Source organism: Lissotriton vulgaris, chromosome 1_1 (genome assembly GCF_964263255.1).
Source record: "Lissotriton vulgaris chromosome 1_1, aLisVul1.2, whole genome shotgun sequence".
Lineage (NCBI taxonomy): Eukaryota > Metazoa > Chordata > Amphibia > Caudata > Salamandridae > Lissotriton > Lissotriton vulgaris.
In genome coordinates this window covers 617,664,407-617,686,932 of record NC_141685.1, presented here as the reverse complement: position 1 = coordinate 617,686,932, position 22,526 = coordinate 617,664,407, and the positions used below count along the sequence as shown (strand labels likewise).

The 22,526-nt window shown below is 41.1% G+C and overlaps 1 protein-coding gene across 1 annotated transcript in view; it reads right to left on the bottom strand.

Moving 5' to 3' along the window:
• Positions 1-22,526, bottom strand: part of GIPC2 (GIPC PDZ domain containing family member 2) — a 663,848-nt gene that overhangs the window by 449,069 nt on the left and 192,253 nt on the right. Inside the window, exon 2 of the mRNA XM_086954220.1 lies at positions 17,853-18,038. Within this exon, the coding sequence (XP_086810346.1) occupies positions 17,853-18,038 (186 nt within the window). The remainder of the gene's footprint in view (positions 1-17,852; positions 18,039-22,526) is intronic.

Genomic DNA, 22,526 nt, shown 5'->3' with positions numbered 1-22,526 from the left:
TAAGCACCCGATACATTGCAGCAAGATTTACCATATGAGCCTGAAGGGCTTCTAGCACCTTTCCACCATACACGGCAGAAGTTTCACAAAGGAAACTAAGCCACAAGGTTCTGAGCACTCAATTCAAATGTAGCAAGGGGTACGTCTGGCCATTCATTACCAATAGAGGCAACAGTTGCATTGTCAGTTAAAAGCAACGAATGTTGTTTCTCTTTAGCTGCAGAAATTACGTGCCGGCGTGCTGTGTTCATTCAAACTAAATTACATTTCCAGAAACACATCACAGTATTTTAACATTGGCCATCACAATTTTACACTTTAGGAATTATGAGTGACTTCTGACGAATACTAATGTTGCATCAAAAAGGATATGAAACCTTTGTTATGCACACATTGATCAAGTGAGTCAACAAGTAATTTCTAGTTTCAAAGCAGTCTCAAGTTATAGTTTGCATGGTTCTCCAACTGATCATGCATTGTTTTGTTTCCTTTAGCAAATCCAGAGCAAATGTGTCTATGAGGGAAACAGAGGGCGTTGAGCCTACAGGACTGAAGTAGATGTAATTTTCTTAGTGGAAGACACTTCTAGAATTAGTATAGAGCCCACCCCTCACTCATTTTAGGATTCATGATTTTTATTGATATATGAAAGTTTTCCATTTGTTTTGTGTTTTTGTTTTGTTTAGTGTCCAGCAGTTTTTGGGCCTGAGGAGAACCCTGTGACTGTTTGTGGTTCGAAACATGTTGGCCGCCTACATACATCAGGTAGAGTGTATGAAAAAGAGGCTTTGGCATACAGGGAATTTGCTTTTGGAAGTAGCCACACTTTTTAGTCTTTTTTTTTCTAGTCTGTTAGAAATGGGGGTCTCTAGTTGGCTTAGGTAGGTACCTTTGTCCAAAGAGGGATCCTTGCTTCTAGTCAGGGTAAGGTGAATACACACTTTAGATACTCCAGCTTACACCCTAGGTACCTTGGCACGAGCAGACAGACTTATCCCAAAGGCAATGTGGAAAGTAGTTGTACTCAAAACACACAGTAATACAGTGATAACACCACAAATGAACACCACACCATTTTAGAAAAATGAATTTTCTTTATCTAAACTTCACAAGGCCAAAATGACAAAAATCCAGAATACATGTAATATGAAAATTACTTTTAAAGGTTTAAAACAACTTAGTCCATAGAAAACTATGGATGTGTGATTTCTCTCAAGTACCTGTAGTTGCAACAACATTCACAAGGCCAAACAGCTGGGAACTGTCAAAAAACAAAGAGATGCATCAGTTCCTGAGACCCTGAGAAGGCGATGGACAGTTCCGCTGCACACAGGAACGGTCATGCGTCAAATCCAGTCTGTGGGGGGAAGTGATGCATCAATTCTGAGACAGTTCTGGTCCACGAGTGATGCATTGGGAAACCTTGACACACAGGTACAATGCGTGGAAATCCAGGATGTGACAGCGCTTGATACAGCGGCGTCAAGTGGTGCTGCATCTGTTTCTTCAGCACTGATCCTTCGATTCATCTGTTCTTGCAACAACGACAGGTGCTGTGTTGGTTTCAGCAGCAGCACAGCAATATGTGGGGATCCTTCTTGCATCTCAATGCTACATCGGGACAACTGCCGCAAGAAGAGTGATGCATCAATTTTCTTGTTGTTGCATTGCTTTTCCAGCTGCAAACAGCAGGAACAACCTTCAGAGGCCCAAGACAGTCACAGGCACCTCCTGGCAGTTCAGAACTCCCTGCAGGGAAGTTCAGGGAAGTTGGGGGGGAAGTCTTGGTGTCCCTGAGACTTCAAAACAGGAGGCAAGCTCTACTCAAGCCCTTGGAGATCTTATTCAGGTAGGGGACACAGCACACAGCAAAGTCCTTCTCCTTTCCTTTGGAAAAACAGCTACTGCGGGCAAACCCCAGACACACAGCAAAGGGGAAGTACTTATCCTAAGTTTCTCCAGTTCTTCTCCTTGGAAAAGCCCCCTCTTGATTCCAGAAGTAATCTAAAGTTCATGGGTTTTACATCTAATACTTATACCCCAAAATGTCTTTGTTCTCTTTGTGCAAGGGCCAGTTCTGTCCTCACTGGTGCAGCATGACCACACAGAGTGGAGACAGCATTGTGCAAGGGAGACAGACCCCTTTCAGGTGCAAGGAAAATCTCCTCCCACTACTCTAAATGCAGACCAGGTCTATTCATGTGCTAGTGAAAACTCCTCCCACTACTCTGAATGCAGCCCAGGCCTATTCAGCCCAGCCTTCACTCATTGAGGCAGGCAGAACAAACATCAACCCCCCCTCCCCCGGTGGCTATCTGTGAGAATGCACATTCCCAGCCCCTGTCACTTCAAAACCAGACAGTCAATACACAAACAGGCAGAGGCACACAGAATAATTAAACAAGAAACTGCCTACTTTCTAAAAGTGCCATTTTCAAACACACAATTTAAAAACCATCGTACTAAAAGATGTATTATCAAATTCTGAGTTCAGAAGGCCTAAACTTTATTTCTTCATCATGTCCCAATGGGAATTTATGCTTGTAAGATGTTACAAAACATTTTCCATTCTATCGTATGGGCAGAATAGCCTTTCAATAGTGAAGAACGAAATTGGCAGTATTTTACCATCATGTCACACACACCGGTACATGTCCTACTTTTCACATACACTGCACCCTGCCCAGGGGGGGTACCTTGGGTTTACCATAGGGATGCCTTACATGTAAGAAAGGGAAGGTTAGGGACTGGCAAGTGGGTGCATTTGCCAAGTCGACATGAAAGTTAGCCTATTGTGCACAAACACTGCAGTGGCGGCCCTGAGTTACCTTTTCAGAGCTACTCATGTGGGTGGCACAATCAGTGTTGCATGCCCACTAGTAGCATATGATTTACAGGCCCCGGTACCCTTGGTGCACTTTACTAGGGGCTTACCAGTAAATCAAATATGCCAATCATGGATAACGAAATATGATATAAATTTACATAGAGCACATGCACTTTAGCACTGAATAGCAGTGGTAAAGTGCCCAGAGTCCTAAAGCCAACAAACACAGGTTAGGAAAAAATAGGAGGAAGAATCAAAACGTTTGGGGATAAACCTGCAAAGAGGGACAAGTCCAACATAGTCAGTAAACACAACACAAGCTTCCATCCCCTGGGCCTGGTTTATTGACTAAGTGCCTCAATTGTCAGCTGAACCCATTATAGGCTCTTGCTGATGGTTAATTCTTAGAACAGGGACATCATTATATATGTGTATCACTATTTTGATGTTGTGTGATTTCTAACAATGTAGTGTCTTTGAAACAGTCCAAAGTGTGTTTAAATGTGATATGGGCACCTAAATAGTGTATTAGATGTGAAACATGTTGTTTTCTGTTTCATTTTTTATGACTAATACTGTAAAAAACATATAGAAAAAAGTGCGGGTTTTTTGTAAATAATGAGAACACGATAATTGAGTTTGTGGTCTTGGGTGTAAAATAGTATTTTGGTGAAGTAACATCAGTACTGGATTTTGTTTGTTGGTTTGTTTGACATTTCATAGTGGTCTAGCCTTGCTAACAATAAATTATTCCAAACCTTTTGCTTTTACATCCATAATATCTCACAGGCGTAGAGGCAAAGTGTTTCCGACATTTGTCTGGGTCCAAACTCCCAAGCAAATGCAGTAACACAGTCTTAAAATAGTGCTGAATTACAGAAGGAGATGGACATGTGTCTATAATATTACAGTGCCCTAGAGAAATAATAAAAAAACAGGCCAAAGTATGTAACCTAACCCCTGCCGGGAACATCCAGTACTTGCTTCTTCACTCCTACCTGCACTTCACTTTTTGGATGGGCCAATACGTTGGCCATCATTTCATCGATTTTTTAATATAATAATAACACACTCAAAACTGTTCAACATCTGGGCATTTGAGAACATCAATAACTACATGAAATGCTATTTGGTCTCAGAACATTTAGCAATGTAGAACTTTAAGGGAGTTGTTATCTAATGTCTACCAAATCTGTAAATAGCCTAAAGTGGGAGAAATATTTCCTAGTTATCTGTGTGTACTTTAATTCTAAATACTTTTTGATGAATGTCCTTGTTGGAGGTACTGGATGGACAATAAAGATATTGTTTTATTTACTTATCTTGCTGTATCTCAGTTTATAGAACCCATCACCTTCTTGAGTGAGCCTTGGCCGCTCAACTTTGCTACCAATGGTGTGTGTCAAGTCCTCAAAGGGAATAGCTTGCTTAAGTAATTGGAGTCCAGGAGGATTTGGGTCCCTATGAAACCAGTTGTAAACAAGGATACCCACACAGGATGCTTCCTAGTAACCACTAACGTCCTCATCACTTCATAAACAGGCTTCTACAGCCCCCCCGACTGTGCTAACTGCTGGAATTGCATATTTTCTTCCATGTACATGATTGGACTGGACATCTGAGGAAGAGTGAGAGCTGATTTCCTCTGTCCTGTTGCATATGAGAGATGCCTCATTGCAATTCAGCCATATGTCACTGTGCAGCAATGCAACCAAACTCTCCCTTTGCCGACCAACAGATACCCAAATCATTTGCTTTCGCACTGGTGCCTCAGGTGAGTAATGCGCAGGGATCAGCCTCATAAATATTCATGAGGTGGTATTCATTCCACACAGAAGAGAATAAAAAAAATAAAAAAAACGTATAGAAAAGAAGAACTCAAGATCTCTTTTGAAATTTTAGAATGTACCAGCGTAGGACCTTCTGTCCCTAAAAAAAAACAACAACAAAACCAGGTCCCACAATGTCATCAACATTAGCACCTTGTGAGACGGACATCAGGCGGAGCATGCAGTGGTCGTGGGGACTGCTATCTGCACTCCACGAAGAACACGGCTCTATTATTATACGTAATACAAGACATTCAACCTGAACATATAGCACTTTATAAAATAGTTTAAGGAAGGCGAACACTGTTCACTGTTTGAGACTACAGTTACTGACGCAAAGCAATGATGAATGTTCCTCCCAGATCACATGGGTTCACGGTGCGAGCAAAGTGATTCATAAGGCAAACTGAGAATTGCAATACCAATTTCAGTTATGACTTAAGATTTGCAAAATCCTCACGTTTATCAATGATGGGTTTTTGAATTCAAGGTCCTTCTGAGCACGTTGGCCAGGGCTTCTCAGATGAATGCGTTCTCTGTTTCTCATGTATCCACACCGATTGAGTTCTTTTAAATGTAAAGCCTCATTTACATCAAATTACCTCGCAAGGCACTGCTGCACGTCACTTTGCTGTGCTGCCCTCCATCAAAAAACAGGGCAGGATTGCACTATATCTATGAGATGCTGCACATTCCTGTCCTCTTCCACTGCGCTGGCACACAAATTCTTCCTAGTGCCAACACAGGGACCCTTGCACCATGGTGCAAGGGTGTCTCTGTTGTTACCATGATTGTTTTCGTGCAGGAAGGGGTACCTTTCTGCACAAAAACAATTGAAATGCCTCTCCTGGGGAGATGCACATATCTGACGCTCTCCCAGATGTATGCTGTGTTGTAAATCTGGGAATGTGTCAAATACTATATAAGGGGGATAGAGTAAAAAGAAAAAATGGCACAGACCTCACAATGTCAGGCAGCAGACAGTCGAGCTAAAGTGACTTTACAGCCTCCGATTGCTCTTCTATTGCTTAAATAAAATAGTGCTTACAGGTCCAGACTGCAGATCTTGTCTTTAAGTACTGGATCTAAGACAGCAGTGGTTCTGAATACTGAAAGGTCAGCTCTAAATATATATTTGAAATAGCAATATTTTGTACCCAGTACAGTAGACAAAGACAGATTTTATCGATGTTATGAAGATTCAGCATACCCAGTCACTATAGTAGACCATTCTGCATATAATCTGTATCCCGTTTCAAAAACGTATACTCCTGGGAGCTGTGGCTTCAGGATTGGAGTATGTAATTTACCAGCAGCCGCAAATGCAATCCGGCCTGAGGGAACAGCAAGTAGATCCGATAACATGCTCTCCTACGGTTGAAGATAAAACCAATCCAAATCTGCCAGTAACAGAATAGAAAACTGCTTCTGCGGACCAAAAGCCTGGTGCTAATGTGCACAATGCAGTCCAAGTTGCTCATGAAACATTCTCCAATAAAATCAATGTTATGTAAAGAAAATAGCTGTAACTTCTCAATATTCTAAAGCAATCAATGTTCCTGCTGTGTGACTCCTGTGCAGCTTTTTGGCTTATCCAGAGATGATGTGTGAACCAACCTGTAGTCCAAAAAAGGTTTTACAAAAACCCCTCTTTCTTGAAGCTTTGACAAAAGTGTGGGGTCATGAGATAGGACACATAACTCATAGTCCTGATTCAATATCAAACGCATGTGGATTCACTGATGACTTGTCTTTAAAGGAACATGCATTTAGGCATTTGCATAGACTGGGGCATACCATATACTGTGCATGATAAACGAGGTGGATTTTGCAATGGGGATAGTCGAACTCAAGTGTACTGTAATCAGGGATCTTTTGGCCTAATTCAGCTCAATATCTAGGCTGAGACCTCCAGTGACATTCTTGATTGGGAAGAGCTGTCCTTTTGTTTTCTCATATGAAAGGACAGTTATGATCACTCTGCAATGAGGAAGGGGGAATTTTCTCTTGTAATCATCTCTGTCTTGATTACCCACCTTTCCAAAATTGAATCAGGCCAAACAATCCAGTAACCCTCTTTATGATCACGGAAAATTATGACTAGCATGTTGTCTATATTGAATAGTCATAAGTGAGTTGCTTTGCAGGAGTAGCCAAACATGAACCACCAAAGACTTTCGTTGGCGCATTCTCATGCTCAAGCCCCTCCCTGTATGAGGAACACAATGAATAGGAATTACTCTGCTATTGTGAAGCAGGAGCTAAAGACTTTGGTTTTCCACTCAATACTCAGGACGGAATTTGCTACATAAGTGTACTGAGCACAATTTCTTCCAAATGGGGTTTGGAAAACCATCTTATCTAGAAAAATAACCACTGAGTGCTGTTTCACCTGCTGTCAAGGTAGAAACTCAAGTCAAACGGTTGACAATAAGTTAGCTTGCATATGCATCATCTCCAAAATACTAATGGCAATCCTTTCTTCCAGCATGGTTTAAGTGAGAGTTTTAAAGTTCTCAACAAGATTCTTGGAACTGTAATGCCGTAGGTAACTGCTGACAGTACCATTTCAAAATCTGAGAAAAGTCTACTGAGATCTCTGTGTTCTTACCTATAAGAAACTGGAGCGTTCATGTGTTCAATTAACATAAGACATCTTGAGAATGTGTCTAAAGATTCAAACAAAAATCATTGTCAGCCACTTCTAAGGCAAATATTACCTGAAATGAGGCCTGAACATTTTTATCAATTCCTTCCATTCTTATATAATAATCTCCTCGACCACATCATTAAAGGCCCCTGTGACAAGCTCTTTCTTATAGAATTTCAGATTCTTTCTTAAATGCTACAGGGCACCTACCTTGTGGACATATATTCCTTGATACTTGTTACCCATCACCCCATCACCTGCTCAAGCCCTGAGAATGTTGACGAGGAAGATTGCTCTTGAGGTAGTATGGTACATTTTTCATGATCTTCTATTCCCTTGCCAACCTATTTTCCTTGCTATCAGATCTACTAATGCTAAGATTATGATTTATCATCTTGGGACTCGTCTGACAACCACAAGATGCAGTTGGACAATTTCTGAAATAATGCTTGCCTTCTGTCAATTCCTATACTACTTCTTTATAGAGAAAGTGCCATGGGGGATTTTCCTTCTTATATATCTTCTTTTTACTGAGACCTGAGTCAATGTTTGATTTCCCGTAAAGCAAACCAGCTAACAGTCTTTTCTATGAGGAGCTTGCCTGCTGAATACCACAAATAATAATAGCACAACCTCTTATGAGAGCCCCTAAGTAGTCACTTAAACCCTCTTCCCTACACCTGCACTAGTTGTCTTTCGTGGTATCTTCCTATCCTGATTACAGGCAATCATGAGATATGCTTCCTGCTACCTGGATTAGAAGCCACACCCCTATGATGATGCTTCTGATCTTGTTCAAATTTAGCAATATGGACATTAGCCATATAAAAGGGCCAATCTGCTCCCACCTAGGCTGTGCACAAACTCTCCCCAAGATAGCTGATTGGAAAGGGGAACAGGACAGTCTCTTCTGAAGACTTTGACTTCAGAGCCTGCAAATAAGTGAAACAGAGACTGGGTGAGGGAACTGCCACAGTGAAATTACTGGGTCTTCTAAGTGTCACCCACTTATCAAAAGATTACTGGACCTAAATTTTAGGTTTTCAGATGCCTAATACTTTGTTCAGGCCTATCCTCATAGCAGTCACACAACTCAAGAGGCAGTGATAGCTTAGAAACGTGCACAGTAGTGTGTAATACTTGTAATTAATAACTGTAATTGAACCACGCTCTACTTTTAGAGGTCCCACCTCTACTGGGCCACTTATCATCCAAATTTAAACCTAAGCAAAAAGGAGCGCCTTTATCAACAATTTTCACAAGCTAGATGCTTGGTACTAGTTCAATAATAGTCACATTCCAAGAAAGTCCCTAGGCAGTCTTTATATATTTTCAATTTGTTTTTTATTTCAAAACCTTCAATATTTTCATCCAGAAAACATCACAACAGACAATCCTGCCAATGCGTTTCGTCCAAGCTGGACATAATCAGAGCTCAATAATAAGTGCTGATTGTGAGATCTGTACTCCCAGTTTAGGCTACATCTATCTGTCCCCTTATTAAGGTTCTTATCTGTCATTCTGCGCATTCACATCGAACGCGTAATCTCGTCCGGACGGTACAATGTATCCCGCCTATAATCATAGCAGCCTGTAACACATGTTCATGGTTTTCCAATATGTTTAACAATGTTACATGCATCAGAGACCTTGAAACATCCTAATATCATGGTTGTTTGTGCACAACAACGATGGAGTGTGTGTTTTAGTAAACACAGATCTATTAAGCCTTATACAGACCTCTACTAATTTGAGACTATTAGATTTGTTTCTAGTGCAGGCTAACATGGTGTATACATTGTCACAGATGTTTTTGCACATTATCTGGAAATCAGTTTATGAAACCCAGAAAATGTTTTTTTTCATTCTTTGCTGCATGGTAACTAAACTAAAGTTCTTGCAGACTGGCCTTCATGTGAGCTTCCTGCCTGCAGAATTAAAGATACAACACAGCAGGTTCTGTAAGCTTTCTAATAGACTCATAGAAGCATTATCCTGTGTAATAAAAGTAGGAGCTGATTGGGAAGATGCCCCTACTTGTTCAATAGCCCTTAATCGACTGACATTTTGTAAAAAGACCCTGTCAATCCTCTTGTCCTGAATATGTCAATTATTAAACCAAGAGAAAAAATGAGACCATGGACCTTTGATAGAAAACTTTTATTAGATAGTAATTACATCGCACATATAAAGGGGTGGTCTCAATCGTTTTTTGATGCCAACAGATATAGCGCTTCTCGTGGTGTGGTTTGGGACAGTTTCAAGGCGGGTTTAAGAGGAGAGACTATTAGCTTTTCTGCACGGTTGTGGAAAACTTTAAAGGAAGAAAGGGAGGGACTTCTGAATAAGCTGGCAAAGGCCGAGGAACAACACAGGAGCGATGTATATATAACGGGATTCAGGGTTCTCAGAGTCTAGATAGCTTAAATACGTTAAAAGCAGATATCCACCGGCAATTAGCAAGGAAAGCGGCAGCAGAATATCAGACTCGTAGATTGGGAATGTATGAAACAGGTGAGAACGCAGGAAGGGCCTTAGCATTAAAGATAAGACAAGCTACCTCAAAAAATATGATAACTGAAATTAAAGAGGGGGAGCATACCTATAATAAACCAACAGAAATCCTAGAGGTTTTTAGGCGCTTCTATCAGGCTCTCTATAAAGAGGATGCAGATACAACCTATCCAAGCAAGAACTGGCAGGATACAGAAAATAATTTGCCGCCCAATGAGAGGGAAATCTTGGAATAGGATATTACTATGGAGGAGCTCCGACAAGCACTGAAAGATTTATCAGTAGGAAAAGCAGCAGGGCCGGATCTCATACCCCTGGAACTTTATAAATATCTGAGTGAAGAGACGGCTCCTCTCCTATTAGACCTATTTAACGGGGTTATTAATACAGGCATCATACCAGAGTCCTGGACCAAAACCAATATAGTGGTCTTCCATAAAAAAGGTAAACCTAAGGAGAGCCCAGGTTCTTACCGGCCTATATCATTAATAAACAGCGACAATAAACTTTACGCTAAAATATTGGCCACTCGAATGGGGAGGATTATTGCAGGCCTCGTCTCCCCCTGGCAACATGGTTTTATCCCCGGAAGGGGTACCACAGACCATATAAAAAGAGCTATAACTCTGTTTGACATGCATGCCGGGGAAGGGGAGGGGATTGCAATGATCCTCCTCGACGCCGAGAAGGCGTTCGATCGGGTTAAGTGGAGCTTTCTATGGAAAGTGTTGGAGGGTAGAGGATTTGGCCCCCGATTTCTTCAGGCAATCAAGGCCATGTATCACACCCCAACAGCTAGTATCCACCTAATGGGTGAGGGTTCTAATCCGATCCATATCTCGAGAGGGACAAGACAAGGGTGCCCATGCTCACCTATCCTATTTGCACTGTACATCGATCCCCTGATCTGTCATATCATGGGTAATATAAATATCAAACCAATCATCACTAACGGATATGCAACCAAAATCCTCGCTTACGCGGATGACATAGCCATTACTACTGTGGATCCTGCTAGTGCTATGAGGGAACTAATTAATATCACCTCCGATTTCGGTAGTGTATCCGGATATAGATTAAATGTGGCTAAAACACAGGTTCTATGCTCCAGTAAGACAGCCAAATTGGATGAAAGATATGTGGACTCTGTTGTCTATTTGGGAATCACAATCAATGCCCGGACACAGGAAATTATTAAGGATAATTTCTCACCACTATTGTCGAAAATGAAACAGGATCTAAAGCGGATCGATACTCTGCATTTATCAATTATTGGCAGAGCTAATGTCATTAAAATGACAATGTTTCCAAGAATTTTATACAAATTCAGATCTATTCCTTTTAGAATCGATGATACTTTGATCAGGGAAATGGAGGCAATTTTTATGAATTTTATCTGGCAATATGGTAAGGTGAGGAGATCAATCAAATTTATGTCCCTCCCTCAGGAAAAGGGTGGTTTGGGTATACCAAACTTAAAATTCTACCATTGGTCTTGTCTCCTTACAGATATGGCTATACTTTTCTTCCCTGCGAACATGATAAACTGTCAAAGCGGTATTCCGTCTATTTATAAGCTATTATTAGGGAATGAAACCTATGGGGTACTATTAAGACACTATGACAAACGGTTCTTCAAGTCTCAAGGGTATAAAATGTTGGAAGATATTTACACAATTTGGGTGGCGATACAGAAGAATCAGAATATTCCAAAATTCAATAAACACACTCCACTATGGAATTCAGGGCTATTCCCCTATTTGAGCACGGATGGGCCCTGGAGACACTGGGAAAGACAGGGAATCACCTCATTGGGTCAAGTAATGGTAAAGGATGTCCTGAGGCCCTTAGATCTCCTGATGTCTCGGTATGCACTTCAAGATTCTCAGGAGCTTAAATACATACAATTGACTAATACAATTAAATCCAGGAGACTGACTATAGATGTATCTAAGGAATGTGCACTTTTAGACTATTTGAAGGGAGGCGGTCGTCGTATAAGGAAAATGTATGTATTATTTTTGGATACACTGTCGGAAGATTTGCTCAAGACAGAAACCACTTGGGCTGGGAAATTGAATGATCCCGATATCGATCTAGATAGAGCCATTCTCATGGATAAAAGGTTTCTAAGATCTTCAAACTTAAGAGCGCAGCATTTTAAAACTTTATTTAACCTTTATTACACACCGGCAAAATTATTTGACTGGGGCAAGAGAGCAGATCATAACTGCCCCAGATGTAGCAAGGGTCCGGCAGATCTGCTTCACATGTTTTGTGGCTGCGAAAAATTAGGACCAATTAAAAGCGAAATTGTAAAGTTTTTAGAGGGGCTGCTAGATACCAGGATTGATCTATCCCCAACACTATTAATTTTCGGGGCCGATACCAAACTGGGTTTGAGTGTAGAGAAGGAGGCACTCGTTTTTATAGCAACAGCAGTTTTCAGAATATTAATTGCTGCTGCTTGGAAGGACACTGAGGCCCCAACCTTTCAGATGTGGCTCTGCAGGCTATTAGGGATTCATAATATTGAATCAGAGCTGTACGCACTGAAGGGTCTGAAATCCAGAGATATGGGACTAAGGCTCTGGTCCCCCGTGGCAGCATGGAGGCGGTCAAAAACCCTGGGCTTATAGCTTGTTAAACATCCACAGCACTACTTCCCGCACAATCTTAATATTTTAGTAGCATATGAATTTTCCGCTATATTAATGGTTTTTAATCAGCACGAATATTCTTATTAGAAGTTGAAAATCTGTCTGCTTTATTTATTTCTTGATATGTATAACTACTTGGTATCGTTATGCTAGTATTTGTTCTCTGTTACTTATTTGATATGATACTGTCATGAACTTTCAATAAAAATAAAAAAAAATAAAAATACAAATTTAAACCTAAGCAAAAAGGAGCGCCTTTATCAACAATTTTCACAAGCTAGATGCTTGGTACTAGTTCAATAATAGTCACATTCCAAGAAAGTCCCTAGGCAGTCTTTATATATTTTCAATTTGTTTTTTATTTCAAAACCTTCAATATTTTCATCCAGAAAACATCACAACAGACAATCCCGCCAATGCGTTTCGTCCAAACTGGACATAATCAGAGCTCAATAATAAGTGCTGATTGTGAGATCTGTACTCCCAGTTTAGGCTACATCTATCTGTCCCCTTATTAAGGTTCTTATCTGTCATTCTGCGCATTCACATCGAACGCGTAATCTCGTCCGGACGGTACAATGTATCCCGCCTATAATCATAGCAGCCTGTAACACATGTTCATGGTTTTCCCATATGTTTAACAATGTTACATGCATCAGAGACCTTGAAACATCCTAATATCATGGTTGTTTGTGCACAACAACGATGGAGTGTGTGTTTTAGTAAACACAGATCTATGAAGCCTTATACAGACCTCTACTAATTTGAGACTATTAGATTTGTTTCTAGTGCAGGCTAACATGGTGTATACATTGTCACAGATGTTTTTGCACATTATCTGGAAATCAGTTTATGAAACCCAGAAAATGTTTTTTTTCATTCTTTGCTGCATGGTAACTAAACTAAAGTTCTTGCAGATTGGCCTTCATGTGAGCTTCCTGCCTGCAGAATTAAAGATACAACACAGCAGGTTCTGTATGCTTTCTAATAGACTCATAGAAGCATTATCCTGTGTAATAAAAGTAGGAGCTGATTGGGAAGATGCCCCTACTTGTTCAATAGCCCTTAATCGACTGACATTTTGTAAAAAGACCCTGTCAATTGTGGTGGGACACTTAGACTGATCAGTTGTTGGGAAGTGTTGCTGACAATCACGACTCCATTTTGATATCCACAGGCATTAACGTTTGTGGGGGTGGGGGTCAACAAAACTATGCTAGATGAACACATTAAGCATTAAATCCTCTGAATCCAACACAGTTCAGGGTGGTGTGATAACAAATTTCTTGGATGTTGCAGTTGCTGAGATGTTTATCATTACAATGATAATTGTAGTTCAAATGAATAATACAAGAATCGTGTGCAATACATTTTAATAAAAACCTATATTATCTTTAAAAATATCAGCTGTGCTTTGTCCCGTAGGTAAGAGGAGGAATGCAAGTTTCAAACATTGCCAAAATGTGAGTGATATAGGTGTATTTGCCAGTCTTCTTATAAGCTTGAGTGGGTATAGTTAACGTGGAGGATATCCCTAATGTTGTGTGTGTGTCCAAGCCCTAATGGAGACTTGCATCATCAGTATCCACAGATTGTGAGACACCATTGTTTTACTGGACAATTACTACGTACAGTAGGTACAAGTAACCATATAAAAATTTTTAAAGTATTTATTTACTTATAATGTAGTTATTATTTTAGGATCGAACTTTAATTGGCTTGAGAATATCAATCAAAGAAGGCACAATGAATAACTATATAATAAGGGCTCATTACTTTGGAAACAGAGGCAAAGAAAATATTTCCAAGAAGGTATTAAATAATTAATATATATAATACGTTCACGCTTGTGAATCTAAGATTAATTATTACATTTTTACTTTACCCATAACTCCAAATTACAGCGATTCTGAAAATATTCCAACCCTGAGTTGTAACATGCCCATAAGTGAAAACACCCCAAAAAAAAAATTCTGTTCATTATAGCTTTATAGCCCGCGTAGCGGGCTATACCGGCCATTAAAGGCCTGTTGAATCGTTAAAGGCCCGAACCGAAGGCGAGGGACTTTAACGAGACAGCAGGACTTTTTACTCATCTCTGACTGTAATAATATGTTTGAAAGAAAAGGTCAGTTTGTTAAAATAAAACAATCAGTGGTTTCAGATTCCCAGATATTTAGGCAAGCTGAAGAAAAGATGTTGACAATACTGATCTGATGTTTCACTATTGACACCAGGATCACAACTAAAATTGGTAGAATGAAAGTGGGCATAGGTTGACCCTTGGTCCCCCTTGTGAAGAATCAAACTGTCGGCCCATTGTCCATAGAGTCTTTAAGTGATTATCTAGTGAATGATATCATAAATGGGCCTACGTGAAAGATCTATATTCAATTTTACTGAAAGGCCCCTTTGACTGATTTCCACATAACTAGTTGGCATCACCTTAGAACTTCAAACAAGGTGCACTGAAATGAGTGGTCTAGTTCTTAAGATATAGGGATCTATTGTTGGAATACCATAGTAAGCATAGTTACTGGATCCTCATTTCCTGCCTCTGGTCACAATACAGGCAGGGGGGGACTCAGAAACCTTGACTGCTTGACTGCAGTGTACTGCTAGAGTTATCTGCTGTGCGGTGCGTCTTCATTTTAGACAAACCTTGGAAAGAAGATATTACAGCAGTCCTGCCGTGAAGACTGCTCTGCCATTTACATACTGAGTGGAGCCGCAGGGAGCACAGAACTGCTTGCAGCCTCAAAGCATAAGCAGGAGAAGGGCAATTGAAAGGACACCAAACTTGGTAAATTGCACTCAATGGCCCATTGGAGGGCTAATATTAATTATTAATAAGGGAAGAGAATGATGCACATGGATCAGAGTGTATGAATTGTACTGAAACACATCAAGTCAAAGCATACACGTAGAAAAGTGGACTCACCTGTGAGGTCCCACTGAAGGGTTATCTATCTATCTATCTATCTATCTATCTATCTATCTATCTATCTATCTATCTATCTATCTATCTATCTATCTATCTATCTATCTATCTATATACCTATCTATCTATATGAGCATGTGGGACAATGTGCCTTGAGTTGTCAGTGCAGTTTTCAGCCAAGCCTGTGAACAAGGACCAGCAGGTCGGAAACACATAAGGCAAGATTTTCATCTGTGTACAATTGCCAATTAATGCCTTGTAAATAAAGAACTCAGCCAGAGTTATCCTCTGTGGATTGCATCTTCGTTTTGGAAAATCATTGGTGTGTGTGTGTGTGTGTGTGTGTGTGTGTGTGTGTGTGTGTGTGTGCGTGCATGTGTGTGTGTTTGTTGCACAGTAGGGATTGCCACTGCGCAGTAATAGTTAGGTCAGAGTTTCCAAAGGAAGAGCATTTATTTGGTGCACTAATAACTTTGGAGTCATTTGACAAATCTCCAAAAACCTTCCCAACAAAATGTTCATCTACCTCACCTCCTTCTTGGAAAGATTTAGGGTGATCTGTCAACAGGGGTTAAGGAAATGGAAGTCCCACAACACTTTTCCCCATATAATTTCCATTGGTAATTTCAGACCGTGATACAGACAAACGGCTACATAGAATTATACCACTTTTTTCCCAGAGAGCATTCTTTTTGTGATTTGATGTAAATCTGTTAATTAGTTCAGGAAGGTGTGAGAAATTAACGGTCAAAATGTATATATTTATTTACAGCTGGTCCTGCAAGAGTTCTGCTGGAGTCCTGAGGGATAGTAAATTCAACAAATAAAGGGTTTTGATTGGCACAGGGAGCCTTTTTTACCCGTCGGCCATTTTACTTCTACAGATTCAGGACTGCTTCCAATAAAATCCATGCTGTGATTGGCTGGCCATAACAGTGTTAAGAAATGTTGCAGCCTCAATTGCCCACTTTTCAGGACACACTAACAAAAAAAGTTAAAACACAGGCTACTGGTTGTGGAGAGCTTTGCACACCACTACCAATGCAGTATGAAGCTTCATTATGTGAGCTAGCCCGACTACGCACTGCCTGTGCTCAGTGTGAAAGCTGTGCATACAGCCCACTCCCTAAAGAGACCTAAGCCCCATTTGGTGTGCAAGTCCCTACTCCGTACAGACTAAGAAGGCGAGCAGACCATGCATAGAGCCCACTTCCTCCAGACACAAGCACTATAAGGTGGACAAGTCTCTACTGTGCACAGTCACTGCTGAGTGCCCACTCCCTCCAGAGACCTAAGACCCATTAGGCGGCTAAGTCCCAAAAATGCACAGAAAGCAGTGCCTGTGCAAACTGTACATAAAGCCTACTTCCTTTAAAGACCCAGAACCCATGAGGTGGCAAGCTTGTACTACGAATAGCTAGCACTCAGTATGCAGACTAGACATAGAGCCCACTCCCTACACAGATCCAATCTCATTAGATGGACAAGCCCCTACTATGCACATTCAGCACTCCGAGTGCAGACCTGCATAGATCCCACCCCCTCCAGAGATCGAATCTCTATTAGGTGTTAGCCCTCTACTACACACAGTCTGTACCAGTAAGAAGACCCACTTCCTCCAGAGACACATGGTCTATTAGGAGGGCAAGCCCCTGCAATGCACGACCAAAGCACTGTTGGGTGGACAAGCCCCTGCTTAGCAGTCTGCACTGAGTATGCACACTGTGCATAGAACAAACTCCCTCTACAGACCTAAATCCCTTTAGGTGAGCAATTCTAGATGCCCAATCGCATCGGGAGTCACCAGTATAGTACTGGGGTACACCTGTGTAAAATTATTTCCTGAATCACTGCTGCTAAGTAGGCCTTGTCGTCAGGGCCGGACTGGGAACCACAACTGGCCCTGGCAAAGTGCTTGGCCGCCCCCCCTCCCCATTCGGGGGGGTTGGAGGTGCCGCCAAGCTCTTTGCCGGGGCCGGTTCTCGGGTGATTTTGGTACAGGGCCGATTTTGCAGCTATGCTGCAAAAACGGCCCTGCAACAAAAACGGCCCCCAGGGGCCCACAACCGGCCCCACCCGTGCCGGGCACCAGATTATTGCCCGGTGCCCGCTATGGCCACTACGGCCCTGCTTGTCGTCTATGACAACTTAAAAGAGTTCTGCCTGTTTAATCGCTAACCTCTAACAATAGATATTTGCTTTTAAAATGTTAATTAGGGGGCTAAAAATGCCTGGTCTGACGAGTGATATTGGACAATGTGGCTCAGATTTTTCAAATTTGAAACTTAAAATTCCACACTTGACATGACTGCTCTTAGGGAGTTTGTTGTATTGGTGAACATGCAGATTACAGGTTTGGTTCTGTAGATACACCCATTAGACATGGACACCTGGTAAAAGAAAATTCACAGTTGTATATGTTGAATCATACCTTTATAAAGGCGTAGCCCACTCCGTTGTCAGTGATAGTAAGTCCAAGAGCATCCTCGGATTTCAGAACATCCACTTCCTTCTTAATTCCTTTCACGTGGGCAAAAATAAAATCTTCAAGCCCAATTTGTCCGCCCAAAAGTTTGTCCATGTCAATTTTATGTGTATTCAAGGTGCAAAATAGTATCTGAAATAGAAATAATTAAAAAAAGGTTGTTGTTTTTTACCTTTTGATATGCTATGGACAGGGTGACAAAGGTTAATATTCTTACTCTGATATTCTTGTAACAGATACGTGACACACATATTGAGGTATCTAATTCAACACTGCAGTTAAAAGTTAAAATACTAATTAAGCAGAGCATTATGTTTCTACAAACTATTAGCATTGCGCTTTTAACCTCATAACTGCTATTAAACATTCCTCCCCAGTGCTGCGCTGTCCATTAGAACTAGTGCTGAATGGACGTTCAATGGTCGTGCGCAGCATTGGGGAGGTAGTGCTGCCGTCGGCCAATGCACCGAGGCAGCACTTAAGGGGTTAATGGATACCGAATCGGAGTATGTCAATAAGCTGGGTATAGCATTTCAATCAAATCTCGGGGTTTCACTTCTGTGTGTCGTGTAAATATTAAAAATGCATTATTCAGTGTGCTTCCCGAAGAATTGCTCAAGGAAGAGCTATTTAATTACAATGTGCGTAAGGTAGTAATTGTTCAGAAATATTAATCATTCAGGCAGAAATCTATAAATAAGACAAATATTCTTGTTCACACAAATACATGTATACAGCAACTCACAGGGGGGCTCTCCTGTCATAACCGATATTTAATTTGCAGAAAAATAAATATAAGCAGGGGCAGGTGCTGACGAATGCCGACATTGCCGAACACCAGGTTGCCTAATCTTTATTTAGGGAAATAGCTATTACAACGCGACTGTTTCCACGCTTGCCATTGCAGTGTACGCATTACTATGTATGCTCCATTACAACGTGAGCAATCACTACATATTTTTTACCACGCACATGTTTTTACCACGCATGCCTTTACAACGAATTTCGTTGTAAAGGAATGTATGGTAAAGGCATATGTGTGGTAATAAGGGCATATGTGTGGAAACAGCTGCGTTGGTAGGCAATCCATGTAGTTAGAGGGAACGGACATACTCTTCCGCTTCCTCACGGCTGAGCTGCCTGCACGAGGAAAGAGGTAAGGGGGAGTGGGCCTTGGGCATGGGGCTACTATTTTTGGGGTTTGGGTCAAAGAAGGGCTGAGGAACGCGGTAAAGAAGGGCTGGTGGACGGGAGGAGTGTAGGGGTAGTGTTGGGCTGGGTGTGTCGTGCAGGGGTAATGTTTTAGGCTTTAGGGTAGGGGAAGGGTTGGGGGCCAGGGGAGTCGTGCAGGTGGGTTTTAAGGGTTAAGAACAGGGTAAGGGTATTTTTTAGAAGGTTTGGGGGCTAGAGGGTGGGGTACGCATGGGACCAGGATTAGTGTTTAGGGTAGAGGTCAAGGAAACCTTTGCCACGCACATGCCTTTAACATACATGCTTTTGCAATCAAATTCATTGTAAAAGCATGCTTTGTAAAGGCATATTCATTGAAATAACGTATGGTAAAGATTTGCATTGTAATGGGATTCACATTGTAACGCATACGTGGTAAAGGCATGCATTACAATGGAATGCGATGTAACGTCATACATCCCTTTATTTCACCTTGTGCCTTTTTTTGAGCCCTACATACTTTCTGCCTCTTAAGCCTTACTCTAACATGTTTTCTTGCTTTGTCACTGTTTCCTTATTATTATCTTCCTCCTTATTTCTCCCTTTTCTGTCCTCTCTCTCTCTTGCCCTGAGTCAATGTCTGATAAGTACTGTTGACTATCACTGGCACAAATTAAACAGAGATCAAAATGCCTCATTTGACAATCAGTTGTTCAATGTGATATTCAATCAGGTAGTGATCATTTCTTCTCCAGCATTAAAAAAACTGGGATGATGTGTGAGACACTGGGTTCTAGACATCATCAACAAGCCTCCCATACACTGAGCTAAAAAAAAAGTTTATCTTTAACCTACTGTAGTGATTACACCATCCAAGGTAAGTGTAAGAGCACATACTTTATTTACTGTTCATCTCCACAGCTTCCAGGGACTGACAACCTCCTGGATTTAAACTGTAACATTCTATTGCCATGACAGTGACATCATAGGACTGTAAGAACAACATGCTTATAGGAAGCTACTACAACATCTCCTCTCTTTCCATATAAAGACAAACAAGGAGATAGAGGAGGAAGGAGAAGAAAGAAGAAATGGACCAAGGTAAGAGCAGATCAATGGTAGAGAAAATTAAAGAAAATATATACATATAGGCAAATATTACTGTAATACATAAACGGAATACGCGAAAACAAGAACATTATGGTTTTAAAGATTTAAACATTTTGGCGGAACACTCGCCCTCCCACTCCTCCGAGGAGGAATATATCTCAAGGAGGACCTCCCCTCCTGAGATGGCTGAGGTATATTCTCATGAACACTAGCTCTTTTAGGAATAGAATCAGACAGGACTGGGTTGTTAGTCTCAAGACCCAATGTACGAGGATGCCTTTCGGTCTAGCGTTGGCAGCCTCAGTTTTCCAGCGTGTGATGGATAAGGTGTTGGAGGGTGTTTCTCATACGGTTGCCTTCCAAGATGATATTTTGGTGGCTGGAAAGAACAAAGAGTCGCATGACAGAAATCTTTCTAATGTTTTGGGAAGATTGGAAGGTAATGGCATTGTTGCTAACAAGCTTAAGTGTGTATTTTTGTGTTGAATTTATCGAGTACCTGGTACATCGTATTTCTGGAGATGGTATTGTGCCAAGGGAAGGTCTCATTGATGCTATTTCTAATGCTTTTTGTCCTACTTCAAAGGAACAGGTATCTTCTTTCTTAGGTTGGTGTAAATTTTACACAAAGTTCATTGCTAATTTTGCTGCTAAGACGCTCCACATGAGGGAGCTCCTCAAGAAAAAAGCTGTCTGTCTTTGGGATGATTTGTGTCAGGGAGAGTTTGTGCAGATCAAAAAAGAGTTAGCCTCGTGCAACATTCTCACTCCATTTGATCCCCTTTTTTCATGTACGGTGTCTGTTGATGCCAGCCTTGATGGTCTTGGTGGTATGATTTAACAGGTCAAACACTCATCCTCGTTGCCAAATTTGTAGTGGTTACACCAGACAAGGTAAGTGTAAGAGCACATAGTTTATTGACTGTTCATCACCACAGCTTCCAGGAACTGACAACCTCCTGGAGTCAAACAGTAACATTCTATTGCCATGACAGTGACATCAAAGGACTAAGAGTATGTAAGAACAACATGCTTATAAGAAGCTACTACAACAACCATCAGAGTCTCTATTTTAAACAGAACCTTTGGTATGGTTTCGATTTATAAATGTAAAAATGTGAAGGAAGTTTTCAGAATGTAAGCCAGCAATTTGGTAATAATTAACAGGAGCCCACCCACCACACAGCCAGTTCCCTAGAGCCAAAGCGTCACTTAACGGGGCTGACCATAACGCTCTAGAAGACTGGATCAGGGAGAAAATGTGAGGTAATCTTCATGATACATGAGAATGCGCTGAAATGTTCATGGATATGCAAAACACTTTACATTCACCACTTTAAATAAACAATAAGAAAGTATAACACAAATATTCCAATTCAAACAAAAATAGGCGAATAAGTGAAATCATCATCTAGCTTGCGACATCATCATATCCCAGAAGAACCCATACGTTCATCACTGGAAGCAGAGCTCAAGTGACCATTCATAGATTCCACTCAAATGTTATTCACCACATTCTTACTTGCAACATCATCAACCACCGCCTCTTCCACACCACAATTGTTTTCTCTCTGTCTGCAAGTTAACTCGAACTTTCCTAATAGACCATGTCCTGTTCTACAGTTCCTGCTCTGCCAACACAAGTTTGAGATCTAGTTTCTGGTGTTCCAGGTAAGTCAGAGGATAGTGGATTCTACAAATGACACTTGACACAGTTTATTGATGATGTTCTGGGGTAGCAGTACCATTGGACATCAAATTTAATAACCAAGTATTCCCTTAAAGGACTTGACTCTCTCAATGGAAACAGAAAGAGTGGTTCAAAACTTACTCAAGGAGATGATCTGGGAGAGAAAATCAAAATGAAGTAGGACACTAAAATCCCCTTAAAAACACTGGCTGATCAGTCAGTGCTTTAATTCATGAACATAAAATGCATTACTACACATGATGGGTGCATAAAGCAATGATTGCCAATGAATAACAGAATTCTCTAGCTCCTTCCTGGCCAAATATGTGGCCCTAAACACTATTGCAGCATGTACACACTAAACGCTATAAAAAGGTGCTTTAAAAAGATTTAGGGCCCGATTCTGATGTGATTCGGAACGCTTACCGACCGAATGGGTTTGGGAATTGTTTCCAACCGAATCAGCAGAGTCCAAGCGACCGAGTACGATGCACCTGGATGTTTCTAGGCCCGATTTGGTTGGACTCCCATTGACTTCAATGGGAGCCTTTGTTCCGACCAAATGCATAGGCTCCAAACTGAAGAAAAAGGTGCATGGGGAAAATCGGGCACCGTGTGGGGGGCACCCCCCTGGTGCCTGCCACACTGTG